This window comes from Oncorhynchus tshawytscha, linkage group LG28 (genome assembly GCF_018296145.1).
Source record: "Oncorhynchus tshawytscha isolate Ot180627B linkage group LG28, Otsh_v2.0, whole genome shotgun sequence".
Classification (NCBI taxonomy): domain Eukaryota; kingdom Metazoa; phylum Chordata; class Actinopteri; order Salmoniformes; family Salmonidae; genus Oncorhynchus; species Oncorhynchus tshawytscha.
The window spans coordinates 28,926,075-28,950,089 of NC_056456.1; the positions used below are offsets into that span (position 1 = coordinate 28,926,075).

Sequence of the window (24,015 nt, forward strand, 5' to 3'; positions counted from 1 at the left end):
GTTGTCTCAAGACTTTCAATTCATCCATGTTGAAATTTTGTGTGATAGGGACTATGATTGACAGGGATGATGTAAGTGAGAGCTGGAGTTGCTGATGTTTCAGATTGTCAACACTTTCTTGGCTTTGGGAAACACAGACGTATGCACATCCACGCACAAACACACGCCTCTGTCTTGTGTATACACATTTTGAGTGACGATGCCAGAGAAACATAGACACATCTCACAAATGGTTGGACAAGTTGCCAACCACAAGGCTCACTGCACTGTCTGTCCTCCTTCTCAATCATCCAGCACACCCTTAATTAATCTTCACATCCTTTCATGCAAAAAAAGCTGTTGTTACAGCAGCTTAGATGCTACTGCAGTTTCTAATTACCAGGCTTCTGTTGAAAAGAGAGAAATTAAGCAGCAATCTGGTGCCTAATTAGGCTTTGATTCCTGATTTGTTTTGTGCAGAGGGTCTCATTCAGATGTGTGTGTGTGTGTGTGTGTGTGTGTGTGTGTGTGTGTGTGTGTGTGTGTGTGTGTGTGTGTGCGTCATGCTGTAGTGTGGGCGAGGGTAATATGATATGACACTGCTGATTTAAAGAAGGCCCATGGGTGCTCTCCACTTTGACAAAACATTATTTGAATCTCTCTCTAACATAATAAATGTAATTTAGCAGATGCTTTATTTCAAAGCGACTAACAGTCATATGTGCATATATTTTACATACAGGTGGCCCCGGGAAGTAATGATACAATGTTTAACTGTGAAAATACATGAGAGTGGAGTCTTTAACAGGTCTGTGTAGGAGAGTATCACTCACTCACACACAGTCTTGTTATACTGTGCCAGTGAAGATCAACTCAGTATCTATCCTGTTTTGTGGGCTACACTGCCACCCACTCACTCTCTATTACTTTAAGACTCTGTTAATCTCATTTACCTCCCAGGCACTCAAAATATTACACTCAGACACAACCAAGAAGATGTCTTTAAAAGACCATGTTTACTTTGTTTAGGCTCTCTAGTTTTGTATTTTGGATAATTAGCCTATTTCTCTAATTCTATGTAAACAAATATTTACTTTGTGAGCCAATATTTGCCTTTGTGCACATACTTGGTCCAGTTAAACTCTTAGTTGCATTCGCCTTCCACCAGATTATTTATTTATACGGAAATAGTGTTTGTAGACATCCCTTATCAATACTATAGGTGCCCCAGGCAGGCCCTGACAGTGCCTTAATTTGATCGTATCTGATTGTACCTGTTCAGTATATACAATATCATATTGTAACTTGTTATTGTAACTCTGTAACTAGCTACTGTACTATACCCAATAAGCTGAGACACAACCGTGTGTCAACTCTCTTTGGAGTCCCACATGGTACAGGCTAGGCAGACAGACGGGCGAACAGGCTAGGTGGATGGGCGGACAGGCTAGGCAGACAGGCAAGGCGAACAGACAGACAGACGGGCGGACAGGCAAGGCGGACGGACAGACGGGCGGACAGGCAAGGCGGACGGACAGACGGGAGGACAGGCAAGGCGGACGGACAGACGGGAGGACAGGCAAGGCGGACGGACAGACGGGAGGACAGGCAAGGCGGACGGACAGACGGGAGGACAGGCAAGGCGGACGGACAGACGGGAGGACAGGCAAGGCGGACGGACAGACGGGAGGACAGGCAAGGCGGACGGACAGACGGGAGGACAGGCAAGGCGGACGGACAGACGGGAGGACAGGCAAGGCGGACGGACAGACGGGAGGACAGGCAAGGCGGACGGACAGACGGGAGGACAGGCAAGGCGGACGGACAGACGGGAGGACAGGCAAGGCGGACGGACAGACGGGAGGACAGGCAAGGCGGAGGGACAGACGGGAGGACAGGCAAGGCGGACGGACAGACGGGAGGACAGAGGCGGACAGACGGGAGGACAGGCAAGGCGGACGGACAGACGGGAGGACAGGCAAGGCGGACGGACAGACGGGAGGACAGGCAAGGCGGACGGACAGACGGGAGGACAGGCAAGGCGGACGGACAGACGGGAGGACAGGCAAGGCGGACGGACAGACAGACGGGAGGACAGGCAAGGCGGACGGACAGACAGACGGGAGGACAGGCAAGGCGGACGGACAGACGGGAGGACAGGCAAGGCGGACGGACAGACGGGAGGACAGGCAAGGCGGACGGACAGACGGGAGGACAGGCAAGGCGGACGGACAGACGGGAGGACAGGCAAGGCGGACGGACAGACGGGAGGACAGGCAAGGCGGACGGACAGACGGGAGGACAGGCAAGGCGGACGGACAGACGGGCAGACGGGAGGACAGGCTAGGCGGACGGGCAGACGGGAGGACAGGCTAGGCGGACGGGCAGACGGGAGGACAGGCTAGGCGGACGGGCGGACAGGCAAGGCGGCGGACGGACAGGCGGACAGGCAAGGCGGACGGACGGACGGGAGGACAGGCAAGGCGGACGGACAGACGGGGGAGGACAGGCAAGGCGGACGGACAGACGGGAGGACAGGCAAGGCGGACGGACAGACGGGAGGACAGGCAACAGGCGGAAGGCGGACGGACAGACGGGAGGACAGGCAAGGCGGACGGACAGACGGGAGGACAGGCAAGGCGGACGGACAGACGGGAGGACAGGCAAGGCGGACGGACAGACGGGAGGACAGGCAAGGCGGACGGACAGACGGACGGGGAGGACAGGCAAGGCGGACGGGCAGACGGGCAGACGGGCAGACGGGGGACAGGCTAGGCGGACGGGCAGACGGGAGGACAGGCTAGGCGGACGGGCGGACAGGCAAGGCGGACGGGCGGACGGGCGGACAGGCAAGGCGGACGGACGGACGGGAGGACAGGCAAGACGGACGGACAGACGGGAGGACAGGCAAGGCGGACGGACAGACGGGAGGACAGGCAAGGCGGACGGACAGACGGGAGGACAGGCAAGGCGGACGGACAGACGGGAGGACAGGCAAGGCGGACGGACAGACGGGAGGACAGGCAAGGCGGACGGACAGACGGGAGACAGGCAAGGCGGACGGACAGACAGGACAGGCAAGGCGGACGGACAGACGGGAGGACAGGCAAGGCGGACGGACAGACGGGAGGACAGGCAAGGCGGACGGACAGACGGGAGGACAGGCAAGGCGGACGGACAGACGGGAGGACAGGCAAGGCGGACGGACAGACGGGAGGACAGGCAAGGCGGCCTGACAGACGTGAGGACAGGCAAGGCGGACAGACAGACGGGAGGACAGGCAAGGCGGACGGACAGACGGGAGGACAGGCAAGACGGGCGGACAGGCGGGAGGACAGGTGGACAGACAGACAACGGGAGGATAGACAGACAGGAGGACAGTGGAGACTGGAAATGAGTCAATGAAGAAGAGACTGACAGAGTTACAGTAGAAGCCTACCACTTCAGCGAGTGGTGACACTGATTTAGGTTGTCTAGGAGACCTCACTACTTGTTCAGATTAACCTTCCTGCTCAGGGATTCTCTTTCCTCAGCTCTGTCACATCGATAGTGACACTGGAGACCCAGACAAGGAGATGTCAGTGCTCTAGCCTGAATGTTTAAACTTGGCTAAGGCATGTGTACAAATATGAGTATATGCTTTGGTAGTGAATGAGGGAGTGAGTCTGAACAAAACATTAAGAACACCTTCCTAATATAGAGTTGTACCCCCCTTTTTACCCTCAGAATAGCATCAATTCGCCAGGGCATGGACTCTATAAGGTGGCGAAAGCATTCCACAGAGATGGTGGCCCATGTTGACTCCAAAGCTTCCCACAGTTGTCAAGTTGGCTGGATGTCTTTTGGGTGGTGGACCATTCTTGATGCACACTGGAAACTATTGAACATGAAAATCCAGCAGCGTTGCAGTTTTTGACACAAACCTGTGCGCCAGGCACCTACTACCATAACTCGTTCAAAGGCACTTACATCTTTTGACTTGCCCATTCTCCCTCTGAATGGCACACATACACAATCAATGTCTCAAATGTCTCAAGGCTTTAAAACCCTTCTTTAACCTGTCTCCTCCCCTTCATCTACACTGATTTGAAGTGGATTTAACAAGTGACATCAATAAGGGATCATAGCTTTCACCTGGTCAGTCTGTCACGGAATGAGCAGGTGTTCTTAATGTTTTATACACAGTAATTGATAGTTAATGATCCTGTATCATGTCAAATAGAGCACTGCCCATTATGCCTAATCAAGGCACTGTTATCGACATAATGAAGACTCAGAAGCTTGTCATCCGTTGATATTTGAAAAGATGAAATATGGAGGGATCCGGCATATTTTTCTGAAAATGACTTGACAACAATCAATATTTAAAGGGCTACACATACTGTCCTAGCGAGCACATAACGTTCTGAGAACCATATGTTTGTTAGAGTTGGTGAGAGTGGTTGTCCTATGGTTATTTTGCATACATCCTACCACAACGTTCTGGGAATGGTGCAGGATAGTTACTTGGCTTTTGAACATTCTCAGCACATTTAAGGAACTGGACAAAATAAGTTATTTTCTTGGTATTTCATTACTTAAACAGAACGTTTCCTAAAAGTTCGAACATGGTTACATTTCATTTACATGTTGGTCATGTTCTAGGAACATTCTCCAACTGGTTTGACATTGGGAATGTTCTCAAATAGTTCATAGAACGTTAAGAAACAACGTTCTTCTGTGGGAATTTCAGTACATCAGGATAACGTTTCTTACAGGTTTCCTCAGGGTTCTATTTAAAGTCATGTTCTGAGAATGAATAGAAAAACACAAAAATCCATGTGTCCTATCTGTGCTTGGAGTTTTTTTTTTTAAACCACACACAGTAAGCTAGCAGTGTTATTAAAGGTCTTATTGAAACATCCAGTAAAATGTTTAAGGAAGTTATTAAAAAACCTCTAAATAACCTATAATTTCAGTTCTCAGAGTAACAATAAAACTTTCAAGGAACCAGAGTAAAACGTTCTCAGAACATCCTTGCAACCTTAAAATAAACGTTCCCAGAACAGGCAAAATGTTCACTTCTGTTCTTATGACTGACTGTGTGTGTGTGTGTGTGTGTGTGTGTGTGTGTGTGTGTGTGTGAGGATATGAGAGGAAGGGGAAAAGGAAAGGTAAAGAGTAGTATACTTTCTCCCTCTGCCATAACAATGATCTACACAGCAAGTGGATGTGACCTAGTTTAGAACAGGCTGCATCATATTCAACTTTAATACTTGCTAACAAACTAGATCCCATTACTCTGTGGAGCTCCATCTCTCAAGTGTTTTTCTCACGATTTAGTTTTCTTCTCTTTTTTTCTACCTTAGAGCTGTAGAGGCAGTATTGAAATGGCCCTATGGATATGGTGTTCATATCGGCACAGCCTCAGTCTCTGCAGGACTTGTCAATGTCATCCGGAGTTGTCAGTCTCATCAACTTGGACACTGTATATGAAAGCGCAACTAAAAGCCAAGCGTGGTCTGGGTAATCGTCAAGGGTTAAATTGCTATGTATAGAAATGTCAAACACTTCAAGGTAATGGTGATCTAGTATAAAATGACTTATACCTGGACGTTTCCTTCAAGTTCTCTTAGTCTGGTTCTGTCTCTCTACATTCATTGCTCTTGACATACTCTTCCTGGCTGAAGCGTGAGGCTTCAAGATACATTAGCAGGTGGTACTCTGGTACTCAGCGTGACAGCCAACTTCGCCTGTTTCCACTTGAGGCCAACTGGTACAATTAGCACAAACATGGACTGGATTGCTTACAAAGGCACTAATACAGCCAGTGTATTCTGCAGTCAATGGGCTGTACAGTCAGTGAGCCTCAGTCAATAAGACGACTTATAGTTGTTGATTTTCTAAAAGCCAGAATGTGTGGTGTTACATCAAGGCGGCCATCTTGTCCATCCATGGTCCAGATGGTGCTTTTGAACTTTGACCCTGCTTTGATTTCGAAGGTGAAAGTATCTGACTTTTAACCTCCACTGTATCCCATTGTATTGCCCAGCAGTGGATAAACTCAGGGGGTCTGAGACTACAGCTACCCCACAGTGCTCTGAGTGCCTGCCTTGCAGGTGTCAGATGAGTTAGGTCCAGCTTATATATTTATACCTACTGTACCGTCGTCATGGATGGATACCTCTCATTTATTCTTCTTACCCAGAATACCCCACTGTGTGGATGAAACTCCGAAGCCAAATAAATGCATGGAGCAGAGAAGGGGAGAGGGAGATAAAGGCCAAGAAGGAGAGAAATACTATAGATAATGTAAGAGTGAGTGACAGAGGGAAATAAAGAGAGAGCGATAAGCTCCCAAATCAGCAGAGATGAAACTCTATTATTAATGGGTAAGATGTCCTGTGCCAGCATGATAAGAGAGACTGTTACCCTCCATGTAAAATGAATTGTTAGACAGCATTATATTCCCTCACATTTGGTGCAGGAGAAAGGAAAAGTGTTATTACAAACACAGCTGGGTGTATCACACTCTATATACCACACAGCAAGACCTGCTCTAAATTCACACTTGAGAAAGTGTACTTGTAAAGGCAGTAGAAAATAGAGGGGAAATAGTCTATGGTGGCTAACAGTTTAATGCCTAAATCACACATTTTACATGGAGCCACTTGAGACTGATGGAATGTGAACACCACCAAGCTCTATTCTATTCAGTCGTGTCTCTATAACTTTCATTTCTACTACCTCCACTATTCGACTACTTGTGTTTTTTGCTCCCCATAGCAATTCTACACTCATTTCCTCCACTATTGCAGATTCCACAACAAGCTAGTTTTTGATCCATTACCAACAAAGTTTCCAAGCAAACAAACTATTGAACTGCAAACTCAATGTTCCAATTTCAGTTCTTTGATTAAGTACAGAGACATTGTCGATTGATGACAATATTTGAGAGTTGATCATGGTAGTACAGCAACACCTTTCAACATGTCATTCCGTGTCTCTATCTCAATGGGGCTATGTCTGTCTGTCTGTCTGTGTGTGTGTGTTTGTGTGATGTATTTCAGAGGGCCGGAAGTGGAGACAGCCAAGACAGGACTAAGTGTTTTTCCTCTACCTCCCTGTGTTATTATGATTGAATGAGCCCATCTGGCTTCTGTAGGTGGAGAGTTGTTGACGCTGTTGGTGTTTGATTCAGGTTGTCTGGAACAAAGCACCTCAATATATCACTGCTTGTACTGGGAGGGGAGACCAACGCACTGGAATAAGCTTCCTCTGTCTGTTACAATATCAAGTCTCTCTGTATCTCCGCTGAAGGTAGCTAGCTGTAAGTGGGTTTTACTGTTGTAGCACTGAGCCATTCCTGTCGTCAGTGTCTCAGGTAAAATACCTGGGATAGAAGTGATACATGTTCATTAGGCCTACCTGGAATGTTGTCATGTGTGAAAGATATCTTAGAGATGTTGGGCATCTATTCCAACTTCAGTCATTAGCACTTTAAAGCGAGCTATTACAAATTAATTAACAAGTGGACATCTTTTAAATAGCTGTTGAGGAATGTAGTGAAAGTCAATGTCTCTCCCTCATTCATTAACTTTCAACGGCATCTGTTAACCCTGAGTCGTAGACAGGGTGTCCTGTGGCCTTCACGACCGTTAACTCACTTGGTTAACCCCTCCTGACCATGAAACGCAACAACCACCACCACAGTATTGGGAGCTGCACTTCTGTGAAGAAAAAAACGTTGAGGCTTATGTCCTGGAAACGTTTTTAACTGAAAGATTGCAACAACAAAACGCTTTCTTTTTTTACAGCACCTGTGTGTTGTGATGCGCCAGGTAGAAATGGCTGTGTCACTGCAACTTCTACTCTTGTTGCGCTACAGTCAACACATCTCATTACACTCAATTGACCACTCAACCACACAACTCCACCCACGGTCAATCTGTCTGACCGTGACCATTTAGCTGTGAGAACCTTTAGCACCCACTTGACTGTGAGCGTCTGACCATGAGATTGGCCAGCCCAGAGCAGAATCACTCCACTCCTCTTCATCATCCTCTCTGCACACCGCTACACAGCAATCTGCTTGCAGGAGGAACATTGGCGCTTTGAGATTCCTCTGGGCTGCCCCTGACATGCAATAATAGTCCTAATGTGTGTTTTTATTGTAGACCAGGGAATTAAAGCAATATTAAACCCGGGAGACTTCCTGGTAGTTAATGTGCTGGGGAACGTGTGGTGCGTGAGGTGTGGGGAGACTCAAAGCAGGTAGGTAAGGAGAACTGAGAGAGCGAACTCATACCGAATACTTACTTGAAGTACTGTAACTTGACAGGCCTTCCTGTAAATACAGTCCACTGTCTTACATTTGGTGGCAGCAGTGGGATCTGGACATCTACGAATACATCACTGTAAGTAAACAAACATGCACTTGAAGACCTTGTTGTGCAAGCCTGCCTTACTGTCACCTCCCTTGGCTGTAAAGGTCCACTGTCTTATCAAGATGTTTAAGACTGGTGTGTCTCACACCCCTGTTAGTCTCACCTAGCTTGGCCTATAGACCTTGCTTGGTCCATGTTGACCTGTAGCCCTGACTTGTGTGTTGTACTGAGGAACATAAGGCTAATGTAAACAAGTGCGGCAGGCCAAACTAAACAGGGATTTAGGAGACACCAGCACAGATTGTTGCCATGGTGTTGCTAATGGGATTGTTACAGAAGAGTCAGGATTAAAGTCACTGAGTTACACTGTGTGACACAGCCTGAGCCATGCAGGGCCTGAATGACTGGGTGTGTTTACTAGGTCTGAGTCCTCAGCACTGAACATATTTACTGTGTTGCAGAGAGGGTTTTGCTGAACAAACATGCCTATAGACAGAGGGGACATGATACTTGATATCTTCATCATAAGGCCGTATAACAGTGATGTCTTATTTTGGCAACAACATGGCGTCCATACCAGGAAATGATCAAATGACATTATTTTTCCCATGCTTCGTAAACAACAGGTGTAGACTACTTACGGCCCTTTCCAACAATGCAGAGAGAACAAAAAGATAAATAAAAGAATAACAGGAGGAATAAATACACAATGACACAGTGCCATCAGGAAGATTCAGACCTGTTGACTTTTTCAACATTTTGTTACTTTTCAGCCTATTTCTAAAATGGTATAAATGATTTCATCAATTATCTACACACAATAGCCCATAATGACAAAGTGGAAACAAGATTTTAGAAATGTTTGCAAATGTATAAAAAATACAAACCGAAAAACCTTATTTACATAAGTATTCAGACCCTTTGACTTTTTCCACCTGTACTAAATTCAATTCATTGGACATGATTTGGAAAGGCACACACCTGTCTATAAAAGGTCCCACAGCCATGAGGTCAAAGGAATTGTCCGTAGAGCTACAATACAGGTTTGTGTCGAGGCACATACAGTTGAAGTCGGAAGTTTACATACACTTTAGCCAAATACATTTAAACTCAGTTTTTCACAATTCCTGACATTTAATCCTAGTAAAAAATTTCATGTCTTAAGTCAGTTAGGATCACAACTTTATTTTAAGAATGTGAAATGTCAGAATAATAGTAGAGTGATTTATTTCAGCTTTTATTTCTTTCATTACATTCCCAGTGGGTCAGAAGTTTACATACACTCAATTAGTATTTGGTAGCATTGCCTTTAAATTGTTTAACTTGGGTCAAACGTTTTGGGTAGCCTTCCACAAGCTTCCCTCACTACGTTGGGTGAATTTGGGCCCATTTCTCCTGACAGAGCTGATGAAACGGAGTCAGTTTTGTAAGCCTCCTTGCTCACACACGCTTTGTCAGTTCTGCCCACACATTTTCTATATGATTGAGGTCAGGGCATTGTGATGGCCACTCCAATACCTTGACTTTGTTGTCCTTAAGCCATGTTTCCACAACTTTGGAAGTATGCTTGGGGTCATTGTCCATTTGGAAGACCCATTTGCAATCAAGCTTTAACTTCCTGACTGATGTCTCGAGATGTTGCTTCAATATATCCACATAATATTCCTCCCTCATGATGCCATCTATTTTGTGAAGTGCACCAATCCCTCCTGCAGCAAAGCACCCCTAAAACATGATGCTGCCACCTACGTGCTTCATGGTTGGGATGGTGTTCTTCGGCTTGCAAACCTCCCCCTTTTCCCTCCAAACATAACGATGGTCATTATGGCCAAACAGTTCTACTTTTGTTTCATCAGACCAGAGGACATTTCTCCAAAAAGTATGATCTTTGTCCCCATGTGCAGTTGTAAACCGTAGTCTGGCTTTTTTATGCCGGTTTTGGAGCAGTGGCTTCTTCCTTGCTGAGCGGCCTTTCAGGTTCTGTCGGTATCGGGCTCGTTTGAACGCGTCTCCTTCCTGAACAGTATGACGGCTGCGTAGTCCCATGGTGTTTATACTTGCGTACTATTGTTTGTACAGATGAACATGGTACATTCAGGCATTTGGAAATTGCTCCCAAGGATGAACCAGACGTGTGGAGGTCTACAATTTTGCTTTCTGAGGTCTTGGCTGATTTATTTTTGATTTTCCCATTATGTCAAGCAAAGAGGCACTGAGGTTGAAGGTAGGCCTTGAAATGCATCCACAGGTACACTCCTAATTGACTCAAATTATGTCAATAAGCCTATCAGAAGCTTCTAAAGCCATGACACCGTTTTCTGGAATTTTCCAAGCTGTTTAAATGCACAGTAAACTTAGTGTATGTAAACTTCTGACCCACTGGAATTGTGATACAGTGAAATAATCTGTCTGTAAACAATTGTTGGAAAAATTACTTGTGTCATGCACAAAGTAGATGTCCTAACTAACTTGCCAAAACTATAGTTTGTTAACAAGAAATGTGGTTGAAAAGTGGTTGAAAAGAGTTTTAATAACTCCAACCTAAGTGTATGTAAACTTCCTACTTCAACTGTGTGTAACCTTTTATTTAACTAGGCAAGTCAGTTAAGAACAAATTCTTATTTACAATGACAGCGTGTACCGGCCAAACCCGGACAACACTGGGACAATTGTGTGCTGCCCTATGGGACTCCCAATCACAGCTGGTTGTGAATCAGCCTGGATTCTAACCAGAGTGTCTGTAGTGACGCCTCAAGCACTGAGATGCAGTGCCTTAGACCGCTGCGCCGCTCGGGTGCCCAATTTCTGGGGAAGGATACCAAAACATTTCTGCAGCATTGAAGGTCCCCAAGAACACAGTGGCCTCCATCATTCTTAAATGAAAGAAGTTTGGAACCACAAAGACTCTTTCCAAAGCTGGCCGCCTGGCCAAACTGAGCAATCGGGGGTGAAGGGCCTACGTTAGGGAGGTGACCAAGAACCCGATAGTCACTCTGACAGAGCTCCAGAGTTCCTCTGTGGAGATGGGAGAACCTTCCAGAAGGACAACCATCTCTGCAGCACTCCACCAATCAGGCTTTTATGGTAGCGTGGCCAGACAGAAGCCATTCCTCAGTAAAAAGCACATGACAGTCCGTTTGGAGTTTTCCAAAAGGCACCTAAAGACTTTCAGACCATGAGAAACAAGATTCTCTGTTCTGATGAAACCAACGTTTAACTCTATGGCCTGAATGCCAAGTGTCACATCTAGAGGAAACCTGGCACCATCCTTACGGTGAAGCATGGTGGTGGCAGCATCTTGCTGTGGAGATGTTTTTCAGAGGCAGGGACTAGGAGACTAGTCAGGATCGAAGGAAAGATGAATGGAGCAAAGTACAGAGAGCTTCTTGATGAAAACCTGCTCAGGACTTCAGACGGAGGCGAAGGTTCACCTTTCAACAGGACAATGACCCTAAACACAGAGCCAAGACAATGTAGGAGTGGCTTCGGGACATGTCTCTAAATGTCCTTGAGTGGCCCAACCAGAGCCGGGACTTGAACCCAATCAAGCATCTCTGGAGAGAACTGGAAATAGCTGTGCAGCAATGCTCACCATCATATCTGACAGAGCTTGAGAGGATCTGCAGAGAAAAATGGGAGGAAATCCCCAAATACACGTGTGCCAATCTTGATGCGTCATACCCAAGAAGGCTCAAGGCTGTAATTGCTACCAAAGGTGCTTCAACACAGTTCTGAGTAAAGGGTCTGAATACTTATGTAAATGTGATATTTCCGTTTTTTATTATTGATACGTTTTCTAAAATTTCTATAAACCTGTTTTGGCTTCGTCATGATGGGGTATTGTGTGTAGATTGATGAGGGGGAAAAACTATTTAATACATTTTTGAATAAGGCTGTAACGTAACAATGTGGACAAAGTAAATCGGTCTGAATACATTCCAAATGCACTGTACTGTGGGTACTGATAAAGTCACTAGGCAACAGGTTAGATCATAAACGGTACCAGCAGTGTATGTGATGAGTTAAAAGAGTTAGTGCAAAATAGATAGTCCAGGTAGCTATTTAGGACCTTCCTCTAACACCGCCTGGTATAGAGGTCGTGGATGGCAGGGAGCTCGGCCCCAGTGATGTGCTGGGCCGTACACACTACATTCTGTAGCGCCGTGTGGTCCGATGCCAAGCAGATGCCATACCAAGCGGTGATGCAGCCAGTCAAGATGCTTTCAATGGCGCAGCTTTAGAACTTTTTGAGGATCTGAGGGCCCATGCCAAATCTTTTCAGCCTCCTGAGGGGGAAGAAGCGTGGTCGTGCCATCTTCGCGACTGTGCTGGGGTGTGAGGACCATGATAATTCCTTTGTGTTGTGTACACCGAGGAACTTGAGGCTCTCGACTCGCTCCACTACAGCCCCGTAGATGTGGATGGGATCATGCTCAGACTCAGGTTCCTGTAGTCCACAATCATCTCCTTTGTCTTGCTGACGTTGAGGGAGAGGTTTTTGTCCTGGCACCACACTGCCAGGTCACTGACCTCCCTATATGGCTGTCTCATCGTCGTCGGTTATCAGGCCAACCACCATCGGGTCGTCAGCAAACTTCATGATGATGTTGGAGTCGTGCGCCACCATGCAGTTGTGGGTGAACAGGGAGTACAGGAGGGGACTCAGCACGCACCCCTGAGGGGTCCCGTATTGAGGGTCATCATGGCGAATGCGTTGCCTACCCTTACCACCTGGGGGTGGCCCATCAGGAATTTCAGAATCCAGTTGCAGAGAGAGGTGTTCAGTCCCAGGGTCCTGAGCTTAGTGATAAGCTTGGAGGGAACTATGGAGTTGAATGCTTCACAGTATGGTAAAAAATGAATAGACTCATAGTTTTTTGGGGAACCAGGGTTACACATGTAACTTTTTTTTGTGTACCTAATTCTTTCCTGTACATCTCTGATGCATTTCAGACACCTCAAACCATACTTACTTTTGATTTAATTTCTGGACTATCTTTTGCCATGTATGATGTATTATTCAATGTGTTTATATGGGCTGATAGCAGTAAGATCAAATGTTTCATCACACATTTTTGGGGGATACCTACAGAGGTCCTAAAACTCAAAATCATATAGCTAAAGGGTCCATCTTATTAGACCATATTAAAACAATTCCATATGTTAGCTTAGTAGTAGTATTAGTATTGCCATCTAATAGTCTAGACTCTTAAGGGTTAAAAGCATGTGTACTGGTTAGAGGCTATACTGGGATATTTACTGTACATTTTAGCTGTCTGTTGCCAAGCCCTGTTGCCAATGGTATTGTGTGTAGGCCATTTTAAATTCAGACAGTAACAGCGCAAGATGTGGACAACGTCAAGCAGTGTGAATACTTTCTGATGGTACTGTATTATGGAAATTGAGATCTTGTTGCGGTGCTTCTGCTACTCTTTTCAATCTGTATAGGCTCTCTCCCCAGCCACATACAAAGATCAATCCAAGGATGATATGGGTCTGTGGGCCAAGCCAGCAGGCACTTGGCGGGGTTTGGACCTGCACATCCGATCAATAGTCACCGTGCTTCTTCGCTGTAGTCTTGCCTGACTGGGGGAAACACAATATTGCTGCTCTTTCTCTACACACATGCACGAATACTCACACATGCGCAGCCCCCCACCCCCCAACGAAGCAGTTTGGTCAGGGGGTCAGCTGTCTAGGCTAGAAAAATCGATTTCTGGTGCTGACGGCCACTCCAAGGTAAGCCTGAGGTATTGAGACTGGCTGAGATGGATAAGAAAGGAAAATAGGGAGAGTGGCTTTAAGATGGATAGGAGGAGAGACAGACAGAGAAAGAGTGTTGTTTTTTTTGTGAATATGAATGTCTGTCGAGGTCACGTCAGGAATATCTCTTGATCCTACTCATATTCTGAAAAGATCACAGTGACATACAAAGAGGTCTAGGATCCTTGCTAGGAAAACCTGATAATCAACTCCCACACTCTCCACAGTGGCCTTTTCTCTTTTGATACCCTTGTGGATTTAACCGTTTATGAAAGAGTGATAAATAAGAAATTAGAGTAACACTATCTGGCCTATTTCTGTTCCCTCTGCTTAGCAGACTGGAGGGACGATGCACAAACTGGGACAGTTATTGAGTTACTGTACTGTAGTTTACACAAGCTTTCACTTAATCTTGAGAAATGTGGATTATTCAGTTACCTACTCCATCTTGGGTCAGGGTTCATGTTATTTCACAGTGGAATGAATGCTGTTGGAGATGCTGGTTATCCGGGGGAGTAGTTTGATGATCGCTGGACAGCAGTAAGTATGTATACTGTAGTTTAGGTACTGCATGGCAGTAGTTATTTTAAAGGCACCTTGAATTTAGGTGCTCTTTCTACAAAATGTGGCCTGCCAATCAACTGAATATTTTTTAAATGCTTTGCTCATTCAACACAATTATTTCACCCCCCTCCTGCCTCTGAAGCTAAGCAGGGTTGGTCCTGGTCAGTCCCTAGATGGGAGACCAGATGCTGCTGGAAGTGGTGTTGGAGGGTCAGTAGGATGCACACTTTCCTCTGCTCTCAAAAAAAATATTACATTGCAGTGATTGGGGACATTTCCCTGTCTAATGTGCTGGCTTTTGGATGGGACGTTAAACGGGTGTCCTGGCTCTCTGTGGTCACTAAAGATCCCATGGCACTTATCGTAGGGGTGTTAACCCTGGTGTCATGGCTAAATTGCCAATATGGCCCTCATACCATCATGGCCACCTAATCATCCCCAGCTTCCAAATGGCTCATTCATTTCCTGTAACTAGTCCACCGGTTGTTGCCAGAAATGAGAATGTGTTCTCAGTCAACTTACCTGGTAAAATAAGGAGGGGGAAAAAACTGACTCTGCAAAATCTAACTGCATTATTCAGACAAGATGACAGAAACCAGAGAGGAGAATAAAATAGTTCATTCACCCGAGTGAAAATGTGAATACACAAACTCAGAAAAGTCACCTTCAACAACCCACAGTGAAGTAATTTTTTTGCCCAGAATCACAAACTCTCTCTGCTTCAATCTCTTAATAACTTCTTTGGGATTGGTGTCCCATCCACAGGACTGTTGAGCTAACGTAGGCTAATGCGATGTAGCGTGAGGTTGTAAGTAGCAAGAACATTTCCTAGGACATACACATGTCTGATATTGGCCAAAAGCTTAAGTTCTTGTTAATCTAACTGCACTGTCCAATATACAGTAGCTATTACAGTGAAAGAATACCATGCTATTGTTTGAGGAGAGTGCACAATTTTGAACATGAAACGTTATTAATAAACAAATTAGGCACATTTGGGCAGTCTTGATACAAATGCAATAGTTCATTGGATCAGTCTAAAACTATGCACATACACTGCTGCCATCTAGTGGCAAAAATCTAAATTGGTCCTGGGCTGGAATAATACATTATGGCCTTTCACTTACATTTCAATGATGATGGTACAAAAAAATACTAAAGAAGAGTTGTTTTTTGCTTTGTATTATCTTTTACCAGATCTATTGTGTTATTATTCTGATTCCTTTCACATTTCCACAAACGTCAAAGTGTTTCCTTTCAAATAGTACCAAGAATATGCATATCCTTGCTTCAGGACCTGAACTACAGGCAGTTAGAACTTGGTATGTAATTTTAGGCTTTTTTTTATTTTTAAAGTGACAGATTCTTAAGCGGTTCACCTGTTGCTCGCACACACTACTCTCTCCACACACTACTCTCTCCACACACCATATCTCCTACCAAGTGGAACTATACCAGCAGAGACCCATACAGAATTTATTAGCAGAACACCTTGCTGCATCCCCCCTTCCTCCTCCAAAAGGACCATAATGGAAATAAGCTTTTAAGCTTCATTGTGTTATCTTTGATGATTTTCTTAAATTGTATGTGGAGGCGTCACCGGCTGGAGCTCCCTTATGTATGTATGTATGATATGGTATGGTATGGTATGGTATTTATTTAAAAAATTGTCAAATAAATTCAATCAATCAATTCAAACTCTGGTCCTGAACTTCTCAATCTTATTATAATGTATTTTTCAAAGACCAATACACTCCCCTACAGAGTTTCTACACTCCTTGTCAATGGACCTATTCATGCTTTGGGTCTTGCTGTTCGGCCATTGAGTTAGCTTAGCTGACACCTGCTTAATCATGTTTCGTATCGTTATTCTTCGTATCACTTCATCACTTTGACTAATGTGGAAATGTCTCTTCTTCAGGAGAACCACGGAAGTTTGACCCAACATTTAGAGGACCAATCTGCAACAGGTAATGTTTCACTTTGCTTTTGCATTATCACAGTTTAACTGTGCGTCTTGATTGTTTCATTGCTGTGACTGAGGGCTTGTTGCTACAGATCTATTATCTTAATTTGATCACTCTGTTGTCACAGAGAATTTTCCTGCACAACAGATAATGCAAATTGTAGTGTATTCAAGGTTTAAAAAATGTTAGTAATTTCAACTTGACAATTTCAGATTTGACTTGCTCCAACAAAAAATGTATCAACCCCTGTAAAAATGTCCATGAATTATAATCCACATATTATTCACTTTTCCTGTTGCTGCAGGATTATTTTCCTGCTGTGAGAAGCAGGGTAAAATTAAGATTTGAATGTGTTATCCCATTTCCAGACGGTGAGTGTTTTCATAAAGAGTCAGTGCCTCTTCACTAGCCTCGCAAGCCGCCTTGCCGCTTGCGAGGCTACCTCTTCAATACACTGCTGCCAATGGGCACGTTTGAGCGGATACATTTTGTCTAGTCGGTGACCATCGTTGTTCACCAACTTTCAAAAGTGTGTTGCATTATGGGGGATACAAATGTTCCAACTTGCGCCTACAATGTCGACTGCATGGACTAAACATGTGATCAAAGGTCATGCAGTTTTTGATGAAGTCGCTGTTGTTGCTTCTCAGTAACTGCACCATGCAGCCATCACCTGCATTGTGGGAGGCGCTATTTGTCAACCACTCATTTGGGTGTTTTTTGTTGAACCACGCAAACGTGATCAAAGACATGACTGAAACAGGAACCAACTTTGCCAAAATTCTAAAGCTACAGGGGCTACAAACAAAAGTTATATTTGAGACCTCTCTCCAACCAAATATTTGCACACACGTTATGTATTCAGTGAGTGTATGATATGGGAGTATTGAACATTTTTATTTAAACATTTATAAAGTAACACTGCCATGCAGATCTGAGCCTTGCTGTTTGAAAACCACAACCGTCTCTGACTTTTGGCTGTCACAGACTTCACTCATTGACTTTCGTCTACAGTCAGCTTCGTTAGTCTTACTACTCGAACACACCCAATAGCTAGGAGTGATTATGAAGGAGAGTGTGCTGCCAAATGGCTGTCCCACTGGTGATGTACTGTAGTACACATGCTTTAAGGCTTTGGTGATGTACGACACAACTTTTAATACTACACATCAATGTTAAAGACACATTCACAAGAGAACTGTAGTCACCATGGAACTGCCCTGCTGGCAGGCTAGTCCCTTTGCTATATTGACAGTAGTCTGATTTTGATATAGAATAGAACATGTAAATGAATTAAGGGCAATGTCCCTTACCCTTTTAAAGGTAGTGCACTAATCAGAGAATAGGGTGTGATTTGAGACAGAACCCATGGTCTGCTCTGGTCTCTGACTGAAATGAAAATGACACTGTCATGGAAATTACATTTATAGGCTATAGCTAATAGTAACTTTAAAGCTAATATTTACTGTGAGCTAAGCCTAAACTCATACAGACCCTCTGAAATGTCAGTTGTGCTTAACCCAGTGTCGACCAATTACATTTCAGGTAATATAAGATATTAATATTTGGTGACATAACTGAAGATTATTCCACAGTATTCAATAATAGGATTTGGTGTTTCAAAATGTTCAGACAGACTATTACCCACAGAGATATAAATGTTCTATATCTATTCTAATACCATCCATGTTATACAACTATTTGACACTACATCACAACAACAGTCAGAAGCAGTAACCAAACCTCCATTCCATTATAAACCAAACCCAAACATTTGAGATTCTCTAGCCAACATTCATTGACGATACAGACCCTCCCTTCCCTACCAATCTCATAGACAGAGCATTAAATCTGACAGAAGCTGGAGAGAACACCCCCCTCTCCTGACTGACAGCGTCACAGATAAAAGCATGTCAAAGAAAAGAGGGAGAAAAGCAGGGAGGAAATCGATGGCTATTAGAAACTCCGGTAACTGGCTGCAATCAGTGTGGCTGCGGTTCAAACCGGCTGGAACTGGAACCAGGTCAGTTGGCTAGAAGAGCCCCACTAACCCAGACAGAGATGGGTGGCGGGGAGCGGAGCAGAGTTGGATGTGTAAATAAGAAATGAGGAGGACCCTTTAAATCCTTAATTAGACCTCACTGACAAAACCCATCCAGGAGAAAAGAGTGGCTGAATAAAAGAGTCTGGAGTGGCTTGTTGTGTTGTAAGGATTGCAGTGTGTTGGTGTTGAAAGTGGGTGGAGGGATGGGTCTTGTTGTAGGACTCTGCTGAAGGAGTTGTGTTGTGGGGATTCTATGTTGTTAATTGGTGATCAGGGGAATGACGTGGGAGAAAATTCTGCCATTTTAACACTTCCTCTGATCTTCTACTGAACGCTTCCCTTCGTCAGAGCAGGGAGCTGCAGAGATGCAATTATAGATTTAGCTTGTGTGTGTGTGTGGTGCTGCTTGTAAAACTCTTTTGGTGGGAAAAATTACACTCAAATAATTCCATTACCAAAACGTTTTATAGCTACACAGTAAGTTTCCGGGCATCCAGCTTTTATCTTGTTCTATTTGATTATTTTAGGATTTCTCTGTATCAGTGTTTTCACCCCAGCAGTAATTTCAGGCCTCAGTTGATATCATATTAGCTAAAGGAACTACTGATGACACACTGGCTTTGTTCCAGCAATACAGAGATCCTCCCCAGATGACAAACTCTTTTAGAGTTTTTGCAAAGCTGCAGACTCAACTCGGTGTATCCATCTGGATGTGGATGGGAACCTACCAAGTTAGTTGTTATATTAAAGCAGTGAGGCTGCTGCTTTGGAGTGCTGCTTTGGAGTGCTGCTTTGGAGTGCTGCTTTGGAGTGCTGCTTTGGAGTGCTGCTTTGGAGTGCTGCTTTGGAGTGCTGCTTTGGAGTGCTGCTTTGGAGTGCTGCTTTGGAGTGCTGCTTTGGAGTGCTGCTTTGGAGTGCTGCTTTGGAGTGCTGCTTTGGAGTGCTGCTTTGGAGTGCTGCTTTGGAGTGCTGCTTTGGAGTGCTGCTTTGGAGTGCTGCTTTGCCAGCTTTACCAGTTCAATGCCCTTTTCACCTCTAACACAGTAGGAGGCATATGCAGGAGAGACTTGCTGACTCACACCTGGAAACACCTGCTTGAGTCGCTTGCTCTTTCATCATTAAATGCTGTTGTTTATCTTTTGTCCTAAAGAGACCCGTGGCAAACGTACTACTTGCAGTTTGTTGGTAGTGGCAAAGTTATGGCTAGTCTGTTTATCTTGTCTATTCCGTTTTTTCATTTACAGTAGACTAGCGCAAATAGAGAATACAGAAAACCTAGCCTGTTTGATGAATGTTTGATGTTTTGAAGTCCATAGAAATATATGTAAGTGGTTTATCTGTTTTAAAGTCATACAGTACAAAAATATTGAATTGTTCTTGTTTTGTGCAGGTATAATTTCAAGACCATTTTTCACCAGCTGTCAATTTACTGTTCACAGCCATAGTTAGAATAATTAATTAACTTCTCATTACCATTCACAGCCATAGTTAGAATCATTAATTAACTTCTCATTACCATTCACAGCCATAGTTAGAATCATTAATTAACTTCTCATTACCATTCACAGCCATAGTTAGAATCATTAATTAACTTCTCATTACCATTCACAGCCATAGTTAGAATCATTAATTAACTTCTCATTACCATTCACAGCCATAGTTAGAATCATTAATTAACTTCTCATTACCATTCACAGCCATAGTTAGAATCATTAATTAACTTCTCATTACCATTCACAGCCATAGTTAGAATCATTAATTAATTCATTACCGTTCCCAGCCATAGTTAGAATCATTAATTAACTTCTCATTACCATTCACAGCCATAGTTAGAATCATTAATTAACTTCTCATTACCATTCACAGCCATAGTTAGTCTCAGACCGTTCCCAGCCATAGTTAGAATCATTAATTAACTTCTCATTACCATTCACAGCCATAGTTAGAATCATTGATTAACTTCTCATTACCATTCACAGCCATAGTTAGAATCATTAATTAACTTCTCATTACCATTCACAGCCATAGTTAGAATCATTAATTAACTTCTCATTACCATTCACAGCCATAGTTAGAATCATTAATTAACTTCTCATTACCGTTCACAGCCATAGTTAGAATCATTAATTAACTTCTCATTACCGTTCACAGCCATAGTTAGAATCATTAATTAACTTCTCATTACCATTCACAGCCATAGTTAGAATCATTAATTAACTTCTCATTACCATTCACAGCCATAGTTAGAATCATTAATTAACTTCTCATTACCATTCACAGCCATAGTTAGAATCATTAATTAACTTCTCATTACCGTTCCCAGCCATAGTTAGAATCATTAATTAACTTCTCATTACCATTCACAGCCATAGTTAGAATCATTAATTAACTTCTCATTACCATTCACAGCCATAGTTAGAATCATTAATTAACTTCTCATTACCGTTCACAGCCATAGTTAGAATCATTAATTAACTTCTCATTACCGTTCACAGCCATAGTTAGAATCATTAACCGAGTTCCGATTCAGAGATATAAAGTAGTCCTGCAGAATCAATGGATCAGCGGTTTTAATTAGAAACTAGAAATTAATTCTGTCTCTTCAATGTCTATTTTGAGTGAGAGATATGGAGTCGTTTAATGAAGTGATTTTAGAGATGGCCGTAGATTAAACCAGTCGACTATTGAATCTCAGATCTGTTTGTTCTCTTTCCAACTGCTTGTCACTCAATGCTACAAGTTGGCAAAAGAGCACGAACAGATCGGGGATCAGGCTATTGAATCACAGGTCACATCAATTCTCACTGACTGTTTCTTTCCTTTCAAACGGTCCTGTGAAATTAGAGTCCATAACAGCGACTCAGCAAGCAGCACAGCCCTGTTGAGTGTCTCATTTTTAGAACAACTATCTCTTTCTATCTCTTTCTCTCACACAAACACACTTTCTCTTCTCCATCTCTCCCTGCCTGAGTTTAGCCACGGTTTCTGCTCTAATGTCAGTGTGTTTAACTCTGCTCAACAGCTGGTGAATGAGAGTTAAGAGGAGAGGACAGAATGTGCAGCGCAGCAGATTCAGCATCAAGCAGGGTCGTTACAGAGGATTGGAAAGGACAGAACTGCATAAACAGAGCAGGAAAACACTGACTAGTCCGGACAGACCTACTATCAACAAGGAGGCAGGAGGGTTTATTTCGCATGGAGAAGGAGAGGAACAATAATTTTGATTGATTAGGAAAGACAGAGTTAACTTCAACCTGTCCCACCACTCCTCACATTCTTGCTCACCGTGTGTGTGTGTACAGTTCTGTGTGTCTATGCATTTCTGTTAGACCAGGGGAGAGTGCTGCCTGAGCTCAGCTAAAGGCTGAATTATTGAGCGCTGGGGAGCAGTAGGGAGCGTTGGGCTGTATGTTTGTGAAAGCCTGCTGTGCAGCTTAACACCAGGCCTCTCACTGACGCCGCAATATAACCTCAGTGACACACATGACCCTCTAACAGTCCTGTCCCAGTGCTGCCAATCACAACCTGGTCTCTATTCCTTGAACACACAACCTGACAGTCATGGTCTGTTTAATCAGGCATTACCTCAGTGCTCTCTAAGTGGTCAACTGGGAAGCCAGGCAGGGATTTCTATGCATTCAATTGAAATATAAGCTGATTAAGATATATTGACGCTAGATACAGTACCAGTCAAATGTTTGGACACACCTACTCATTCAAGAGTTTTTATTTATTTTTTATTATTTTCTACATTGTAGAATAATAGTGAGGACATCACAACTATGAAATAACACATATGGAATAATGTAGTATCCAAAAAAGTGTTAAACAAATATATATCAGATTCTTCAAAGTAGCCACCCTTTGCCTTGATGACAGCTTTGCACACGCTTGGCATTCTCTCAACCAGCTTCACCCGGAATGCTTTTCCAACTGTCTTGAAGGAGTTTCCACATATGCTGAGTACTTGTCGGCTGCTTTTCCTTCACTCTGCGGTCGGTCCAACTCATCCCAAACCATTTCAATTGGATTGAGGTCGGGGGATTGTGGAGGCCAGATCATCTGATTCAGCACTCCATCATTCTCCTTCTTGGTCATATAGTCCTTACACAGCCTGGAGGTGTGTTGGGTCATTATCCTGTTGAAAAACAAATGATAGTCCCACTAAGTGCAAACCAGATGGGTTGGCGTATCATTGCAGAATGCTGTAGTAGCCATGCTGGTTAAGTGTGCCTTGAATTCTAAATAAATCACAGACAGTGTCACCAGCAAAGTACTCCACAACATCACACATCCTCCATGCAATGTCCATTGCTCGTGTTTCTTGGCCCAAGCAAATCTCTTCTTCTTATTGGTGTCCTTTAGTAGTGGTTTCTTTGTAGCAATTGGACCATGAAGGCCTGATTCACACAGTCTCCTCTCAACAGTTGATGTTGAGATGATGTGTCTGTTACTTGTTCTTTTTGAGGCATTTATTTGGGCTGCAATTCCAACAAACTAGTGACTCTAATGAACTATTCCTTTACAGCAGAGGTAACTCTTGGTCTTCCTTTCCTGTGGCGGTCCTCGTGAGAGCCAGTTTCATCATAGCACTTGATTTTGTTTTGCGAACTGCACTTGAAACGTTCAAAGTTCTTGAAAGTTTCCGCATTGACTGACCTTCCTGTCTTAAAGTGGTACCGCAGTACCACCACGACTGGTCCGCAGACGTATCTCCATCCGCTGTGCCCTCAACCGGCGACGTCGGAGCAGACGCTTCTACTTACCCTGGCCTGCTAACTTTAAATGGCGTGTCTCCTGCGTGCTAGCGTAGTAACGACTACCCCGCAGCTTCCCTGTTCCATCTATTGCTGTTCACTGAACCATATGATCAGTTGGCTGCATAGCTGATGCCTGCTGGACTGGTCATTTATCACGGTACTCCATTTTGTTTATTTTTCTTGTTTATCTGTCGGCCCCGAACTCAGGCCCTTCGTGTAGTTAACCGACCCTCTCTGCCCATTCATCGCCATTTTACCTGTTGTTGTTGTCTTAGCTGATTAGCTGTTGTTGTCTTACCTGTTGTTGTCTTAGCTAGCTCTCCCAATCAACACCTGTGATTGCTTTATGCCTCGCTTTATGTCTCTCGCAAATGTCAATATGCCTTGTATACTGTTGTTTAGGATAGTTATCATTGTTTTAGTTTACAGTGGAGCCCCTAGTCTCACTCTACATGCCTCAGATTCCTCCTTTGTCCAACCCCCCACTGGGTGACCTCACCCAGAATAACCAGCACGTCCAGAGATGCAACCTCTTATCATCACTCAGTGCCTGGGCTTACCTCCACTGTACC

General features: G+C 44.1%; 1 protein-coding gene across 1 annotated transcript in view; it reads left to right on the forward strand.

Moving 5' to 3' along the window:
• The window catches only part of LOC112227031 (choline transporter-like protein 5-A), a 59,215-nt gene that overhangs the window by 16,203 nt on the left and 18,997 nt on the right, over positions 1 to 24,015 (forward strand). The window contains exon 2 of the mRNA XM_042308098.1: positions 16,594 to 16,642. Coding sequence (XP_042164032.1) covers positions 16,594 to 16,642 — 49 coding nt within the window. The remainder of the gene's footprint in view (positions 1 to 16,593; positions 16,643 to 24,015) is intronic.